The 8,637-nt window shown below is 46.5% G+C and overlaps 1 protein-coding gene across 1 annotated transcript; it reads right to left on the reverse strand.

Annotated features, from left to right (window-relative positions):
• Positions 1–682: 682 nt before the first annotated feature.
• Positions 683–2,440, reverse strand: LOC119325239 (high-affinity nitrate transporter 2.1-like). The gene has a single exon (XM_037598984.1). The coding sequence runs from the start codon at positions 2,330–2,332 to the stop codon at positions 803–805; it is 1,530 nt and encodes a 509-aa protein (XP_037454881.1). The 5' UTR covers positions 2,333–2,440; the 3' UTR covers positions 683–802.
• Positions 2,441–8,637: the final 6,197 nt, after the last annotated feature.

Genomic DNA, 8,637 nt, shown 5'->3' on the forward strand with positions numbered 1-8,637 from the left:
AATGCAACACGCAACAATTTTCAGAAAGAGACACAAGTATTGTGGAGCAGAGCTTACAGTTACACACTGATCCAATATCGGAGTAATTGAGTACTAGCTAGTTTGGCAGCCCCAACAAATTCAGTGGGAAATATTACGGATCTCTCCGTGTGAACTCCGCGTGTGTTGGGTCCTTTTTATCTAAATGGCACCGCGTTAGAGTAGGATCGCCATGGCAACTGAAGTCTGACCGTACTCCATATAGTACCAAGAGCTGTCTAGCTAGTGACAGAAGGTGTATTCTATTTCGGCAGGTAGCTTTACTAGCTAGCTGGAGTAAACAAGTTTAGGGGACCAGCAACCTCATGGACCAATGTGTTAGTTAACGAGTAGCAGCTCCCTAGCATTTGGTGTGTGACATACTGACATGTGATCTTGCATATATTTGATGTAATTCTCTAAAGTCACCGTCGGTCGCCAAAGCTGCTATATGGGACAAGGAAAAAATAGTAGTCCAAGTTGCAAAACTCAATCAGCACAAGCGCACACAAGTGCAATGAAAATTAAAGAGACAGTATGCAAGAACGATGAATGTTCACATATGAACTCTTCTCATAACATATTACAAGCCCACCTATTGCAGACTAACTCCTCCACTAATGGGATTTTGGATAGGCACCCAAAAAGTCACGCGATGTGGGCATGAACCATACCACAACGTCCTAATGGGGTGCACCACCTCGATCCCAGGGGCATGTACGTACACATATATACGGTCTGTATGTATACGTGTGGTATACACTAAGGTAAAAATACTGAAACCTTATACGTGCTGGGGCGTGTTGTTAGGTGGGCTGGAAGGCACTGCCAGGATGGCATTGCGTTTGCCGCGCTCAGAGACACTGTTCTCGGCGAACTTGAGGCCGCCGAGGTGGAGGCCCTTGCTCTTCTCCTCCTCTGTCCATTCGGCGCTGTAGTAGTCCTCCTCGGTGGCGTCGGCGCTGGGAGGAAGGAGCATAGATCCCCACTGCGGGAAGTGCACAAGCGCGATCGGGAGTGTGCACACCATGATCATAATACCCATGTACTGCAATCCTTTGCCGGTGGTGTATTGCGATGACGTAAAGAAGAGGAACTGTGTGAGCCCGCCACCGACATTACCGCCCGCGCCGCTCATGCCAGAGATGAGGCCGAGGGAGCGTCGGGAGACGAAGGGGATGACACCATAGACCGCACCACATGCAGCCTCGACGCAGATGGAGTAGAGGACCATGCAAGTGACGGAGGTGGGGAGACTGGATGCACGGCCAAGACAAATGCAGAAGACACCACCGGCTGTCTGGAGGATCCAGATGTTCCAGAGACGGGCGCGCATACCAAAGTAGCATGCGCCAAGGTCGGAGAGGTAGCCTCCCATCGGTCGTGCGAAGATATTGGCCAAACCAAAGCTAGCTGCGATGGTACCGGCAGCGCGGAGGTCGAGGTGGAAACTGTCGTAGTAGTACTCGGCGATGACGTTGTTGGTGGTGAGCTCGACGCCCATGCAGTAGCCATAGATGAAGACAAAGATCCATGTACGATAGTTGGTGACGGCGCCCTGGAGAACCTTGGTGAACTTATCTTTGTTCATGTCACCATTTTTCTGAAGGCTCCTCAGGTTGCCGTCGGGAAGGTCTTGCCCCAGGGTGAGCACAAGCAGCCCCATCACTACCAACATCATGCCTGGCACGAAGTAGGCGAGGCGCCATGCTGTGAAAGGTGTCGCACCACATGCCAAGATGCCATCGAATACGAGAGGCATGATGAGTTGTGTGGCACCGCCACCCATGTCACCCCACCCCGCCGTCAACCCGCCGACTGTGCCGATGATCTTGCTATTGAACATGGTGCTGATCCAGTACTGGCATGAGACAAAGGTGGCAAGGGAGACACCGATGAGGAAGCGGATAGTGATGTATCCGCCGGGGCCATCGATGACGGACATGCAAAACACCGCTGGCGCGGAGAGCATGACCAAGAAGGCGCAGCCATAGCGTGGGCCAAGGAGGTCGCAGATGGCGCCCATGGCCAGCCTTGAGAAGATGGCGCCGGAAACGGAGGCAACCCCGGCGTTGCCGATGTCGGCTTTGGTGAGGTTGAGGTTGTCGCGGATGATGGGGATGAGCGGCGCGGCGGCGAAGGTGGAGACAACGCAGGTGAAGAAGGACATCCATCCGAGATGGAAGGCCCGCATGTGTGGATTGCCGAAGGAGAAGATCTTGATGGACTTGGCTTTATGCTCAGAGTCCACCGGCAGCGAGAAGTTGATGGGCGCCGCAGTGGCGGCGGCCGGGGAGCCGACCTCCATTTCCATATCCTCTTGTGTTGAGGCTGGGAGAGGGCTTCCACTTTGCTCTCTCCTTGGAGAGGAGCTGAACTGTGGACTAGGGGAGGCAAGGGGTAGCTGACTACAAAGGTGGCTCTAGCTATCAAGGTTGTAATGCTTGTGTTTCTGCTAGAGAGACTACACGAAAGTATGTATTTATAGACCAAGACCAACTTCGGTTTGGCATATTCGCTGGCATATGCTGCCCGCGTTTCCTTTGTCTCGTTTCTGCTCAAATTAAACATAGTAGTAGTACTAGTTTAGTTAAACACTTGTTGCAACGATCGTACATCTGTTCTGTTCAACTTATCATAGCTGCCGAACTACTTACTCCCTCCGTCTAGGTGTATAAGTCACCTTACGAAAATCAAATAATCCCAAAACACTTAGACGCGGTGCATTGACTCACACCTCGTTTCTTGTTTACTGACATATCAATCAATAAGAGATGTGGAACGTGCATACTTTCAATGACTTGAGATTACCAAACACGACATGGAGTGGTTAGGCTGGTCACAATGGGCAAGAGCATAAGCTAGTAACTTCACACTTCCCTAGACTAAGTGGGTAGGAACATCTATGTAGTGTCATGCAACGATGTATTTATTAGGTTATAGACTCATTGTTTCTTGGAGTGTGTGATGTTCTGGTAACTTAGCTAGTTACCACAAGCACCTCTCTCTTCATTAAATACGTGCCACATAAGCAAAGTTGTATTGAAGTGTGTGATGTTACTCCTAAGTTCCTCCCCACTGTGACCAGCCTTAGAGCATTGCATGCAATGCTATTAATTAGTAAATAAACATTAAGCTCTCTCGTTTTTCCCTCCATCTTGATCACGGTGCACAACCTAAGATGACTTATTCGCCTAGACGGAGGGAGTATATGATACTCCGTCCGTTCCATAATTGATTACGGCGGTTAAATTTACAGTCAAATTTGGGAAAATAGGACACACTACATTGTGAAATGAAGGAAGTATGCATATATGCTATGCAGGTCATTAATTTTAGCAAGTACTACTTCCTCCCGCTTCTAAATTTAGGTCTTTTTAGAGATTCCAATATGGACTACATACAGAACAAAATAAGTGAATTTACACTCTAAACTATGTCTATATATATATCCGCCCGTAGTCCATATTGAAATGTTTAGAAAGACTTATATTTAGGATCGGAGAGAGTATATGACAGTGCAAAAGAGCTGACATTAATGGGTTTATTCGATCTGACTGCAAAACTTGTAGGCTGAGATATTCCTACGGCAACTGGAAATTAAGAGCTGTTTCTTTTTGCAAAGATGTAGTACAAACATAAGAGTTGACTCTACTAACTGCAGAGCTAGCTACAATACGTGTTGTGCTGCTGAAAACAGTGCAAAGAGCTGACTCACATTTGTGCTTGCGCACATGCAGGTAGCAGTAATATCCTGTGAGTATGGTGTTGTCAAATTAATCAAGATCTAGCTTGCGGCTTAGCTCGTACTCAAGATTACATCAAGTTTAAGAGAGGACCAGTTGACCAAAGTAAGTTTTGAGGACGCTGCGTTAGTCAAAGCGAACGATGTAGAAGTAATAACTTGCAAGTAATAATTTGGCGACTTGTCAGCTAACCTAAGCAATTCGTTGAGCTTATCAGGGCTGCCATGCTTTTGTATATGGCTGAGCTTATCAAGTGCTAGCCAAGCAAACGTATTACTCCCATGCATACGACCAGGTACGAAAATCACCACGTGAGAGAGTACGGATCAATGTTGCGTTGGTACCTCGTCATCGATCGATATCCTTGAGCAAACTGGATCAATCCGTCCTTGTACCAGCTGTCATTGACATCTATCTAGAGATCGTCAAGATACGTATCTCGTTTCACCTTAATTTATCAGAGCAGGTTAACCAGCCGAGACAGCAGGACGTGTAGTGTTGCATGCACGTCGTGTAGCCAGCTGAGTAAGTCCACGACGTGTTTTCCGTGCGTGATTCCCGCCCGGTGTGAAAGTCAAATTTGGAAGCTTGAGTCAGTGCACATGCATGCACGTTGAATTCAAGATCACGTACGAGACCATTTCTTTTCGAGAAAAAATGTTACTCTGTACTAAAGATCATGTATTTTGAGCCAATGAAACAAGGATCGGTCGATATCAAGCCGGCCTGCAGATTGTAAAACGACGATGTAAAAGTGTCACTACTTAATTAACAGTAGCTTACATACGGTTAACTAGTTGCCAAAAGAGTGTACGGGGCACAACTTCCTAGTGTAAACTGGTAATTAACTACAGTAGTTATTAAGTACTCCCTCCGTCCGAAAATACTTGTCATCAAAATGGATAAAAAAAATATTTAGAACTAGAATACGTCTAAATACATCTTCTTTTATTCATTTTGATGACAAGTATTTCTGGATGGAGGGAGTAGTTTTTTTTTGTTGCATAGAGTAGTTATTAAGTAGTTGAAAGCGAAAGCTATCGACCAAGTGGGTCTATTTATAATTGTATGTGCACCGTACCACAAGAGTTGGCTCTCGGAAAACACCAGCACATGGACGCAACTGTACGGTGGCTGGCTGCGTCTTCAACAGTGAATGGTCAAATCTCATGCTCCGTTCATTAACTATCGCCGCCGTTGAGCTTACATATCTCTGGGCTGCTGAACGACTTATACCAGATAAGCTATATATTTGAATGGGACTGCACGTTACGTCATTAAGTGCATGCACAGTTGTTGCAGGTACAGAGCCGTGCAAAGAGTTGACACTGCGTATTCAAGGCTTATTCCCTGATTCCATCTGGCTGCAAAACTGACAACTACTGCGCTAACAACTAGGACAAAAACCGTGGAAATTAATAACTTGCTAGCTGCGGCGGTTGCACATGCAAGAGCACAGCTGGTGGTGCCTGCAGGTACAGGTTTCTCGGTTGATCAGTTTGTTCAGTTGGCATCAAGAACTAGTTTAGCCAGAGATACGCACGATTTGTCCTTCTTGTTACAGAAACTAGTTTAGCAGTCTGCTCCATCGTTGAGCAAAGTTTAAGAAAGTAGTACTCCAACAAAAGGTAGCAAAGTAGTACTGCAACACGAAGGTAACCAGGCTGCAACTTGCACAAGTCTGGCCATATGGGCACGCCGCAAGGGCCGGCTTTCCTCAAGCAAGTGTCCTGGGTGAAGCTACTAGTGAAAAAAGTCAATGTAATGCTGATTTCGTATCGAAAAAATGTAATCCTGATTTTGCATGAAAAAAACCCTGTAAAAGTGAAATTACCACCAAGTTGCAGCTCCCAGTCACGCGGTTTAAACGACACACGGATCACCTCCTATGTACGTGCACCATGTGTGCCCACTACTTCGGACCGAGGACGGTGAACAACCTAAGGATCGACCAAGACCCAACTCCAAGCATCCCAACCGGCAACCAAAAATCAAAGCCCTCCAATTGTCAACTTAACCATGTCAATCATATCAATTATAGACGAGGGTCGAGCACGATTGACGCTCTCAAAGCAATAGAGCCATGGGAGGGGCGGGGGGTATAGAAAGTACCATGGTGGTACCACCTCCCCACACGACAACAACGATTGCAACATGTGGTTTTAATGTTTCTACCTGCAAAGAATAAGAGCTTGGAGGAAAGAAATTGAAGTCATCGCATATTGACTTCCTCGACTGTCTGTGATGCACCGTGTGACAACCTACTTCGGTAATAACATTGTCAATCCTTAGGTGCCTACTAACGGCAGGGTTCCCTACGACCCGCGTCGCCGTGCATGTTTCATGACACCTACCTCATGTTGCCCCAATATGAACGATCAACCATGGTTGTAGATGCAACTGAGTTCACTTCTCTCGAGAAGAACGGCACTTGCACGCTCGTCCCTCGACTGCATGACATAATGTCATCGATAGCAATTTGGTATTCACGGAGGCTTGTTGGGCCACCCACTACAGTTCCATAGCCAACTACATGGACAAGGGGAGTCACTAACACTCGCTTCACGGAGGCTTGCTGGAGTAAAAACCTTACAGGACTACCGCCCGCCCGTCCAAGATGCCATGCCCTAACTCCGCCACTTGACTTCATGGGTGTTGTCGACTAGAGGAACCATGATAAGGTTCTCCTTGTACACCCAGGCACGACAGTACTCACGTGGCCATGGAGAATCTGACGAAGAATCGCCCACGCTGACATCCCTAGATAGTATCGGCTCGATTTGGGCGGGGACAAGCTTATTATGGCGGAGTCATTAGCCCATCACTAGGAACGGAGCACCCTGCAACCTCCTAGCCACATCATCGGGACCCCATGTTGGAGCTTGATCACTAGCCTAGCGAAGAGATATCATCTGATATGATGATTGCGAAAAATTCATGGCGGGACCTAGGTTTTACACTAGACTGGCCATGAGGAGGCGCGGGAGGGACGTTGCAGACTCGTCGCCACCGAGCCGCAAGTGGCTTTGACCTAGCGACACCGACTAAAGACGTCGAGGGAGAGGGGCCTAGGAAAAGAGGGGCATTGGCTGCAGCGGGGTGGGCGCCGCTCTAGAGAGAGGCAACGCTGGAGCGAAGGGGTTGCGTTTCAACCTTGATATATGAAGATCGTATTCTACACTCTCGAATGGATGCTGGTTGCATTGGATGGTCAGCTCTCTACCGGTGGTCCACGATCTTCTGTAATCCAACTTTGATTTATGTGTACTAATTGCCAATCGAATGGTGGAAGTGCCTCGATATGTCGTACATGTAGTAGTACAATTTGTCTTTGTCACATTGTTGGCAAGGTCGAAGCCGACAAAGAGGGCATACGTAACCTCCTTAGAGAGATCCGACCATCTGCTGGTTAGCAGGAGTTCTACAAATTTGTGAACGACTGACAGGCCTCTCAACTGGTCTACTTCTCTAGTAAGCAAATATGTCGAGACAAATTGCACCGTGTACTCTGATGTGGATATGGATAAACATATAAGGATATGATCAAACTTTAGGTTTCCGATGACGATACAAAGTTAGAATTTTGATGCACAATAGCATGCAACCACCCCGCTCCGTACGCATTCATTTTGTGGCGTAGGATTGTGTTTATGTATCTGGTGTTTCAAAGTTAACAGGCTCTGATTACATAGTGCAATCCAAAACAAAAAATATTCAAACGCGGAGATGACACGGAGAATCGTGACATGTCCCAAATAAATTTGCTAGGCTGCCAATGATAGGTTGCTAGTATCTAAATATTCCATCTTATACACAGCAAACGTACGGTGGTTGCTATGGAAGCGTACGGAGTGCAATATTCTGGCTTCAAATTAAGATGTGCGATCTATAGCCTGAACTCTCATTAGCTGGCATCGAGATCTGGCATGACAAATACATTTTGTCTTTTAGGAGTCCAGAGAGTTGACATTAGGCACTGCCGTATAAGACCAAGAGTACGGATTGGTCACGTACGGTGGTTGATACGGACCGGGTATTCTAAACCTCCAGTCATGGGCAGCTACCATGACTCATGGGCAGCTACCATGCAAAGAGTTTGCTCCAGCTAGTTGCAAGTACGGCCGGTGTAGCACGGTACCTGCATCATCATCATAAACCTAATCCCCGTACTTTATGCATTGGTGTTAGCGACAGGAGGGGCGTTTTGCTTCACGTTTTGTTGCTTAGCTAGTTTATTACTCCCTTCGTAAAATTATATAAGAGCATTTAGATCACTATTTTAGTAATCTAAACACTCTTATATTAGTTTACAGAGGGAGTACTTAGGTGCTAATAGCTCAGCATGTGGTATTGACAAACGTTGGTGAAAGCAATTGGTGTACCCGTTGCCTTGTCATATGTGGATTCTGGCCGTACATGCATCACCAGTGCTCCCAAAAGTCCTCAGTCGGCAGGCAAGCAAGTTCTTGGAAGCGACGGTTGTAAGTGCGTTGCAAACAATCTTACATATGATAAATTGACAAACTTAAATAATTCGTGCTAACTATCCATGTTTGTGAAAACGATCGGTAGCGGGCTTTTCAAAATTAATGGTGTGACGTCTCGCGTATTCTAAGATGCCATCGTCACGTACAAATTAAACTATGGTGAAAAGGCCACTTCCAGCGAAAGGAGCACAAAGTTGTTTCTCCACTAAGATACAATCAAGCGTTTGCATGAAGTGACGTTTAGTTGATCAGTGGACGTTTTCTTTTGCTTACGAAGCTTGTATATCTTTCTTAATTCAGTTTTGCTAGAACTCATCTAGATGAGATATAATTTAGTCTCATTGATCTTTTATAGCCATTGGATGTGATACTATAAAATGCGTGTG

Source organism: Triticum dicoccoides, chromosome 6B (genome assembly GCF_002162155.2).
Source record: "Triticum dicoccoides isolate Atlit2015 ecotype Zavitan chromosome 6B, WEW_v2.0, whole genome shotgun sequence".
Lineage (NCBI taxonomy): Eukaryota > Viridiplantae > Streptophyta > Magnoliopsida > Poales > Poaceae > Triticum > Triticum dicoccoides.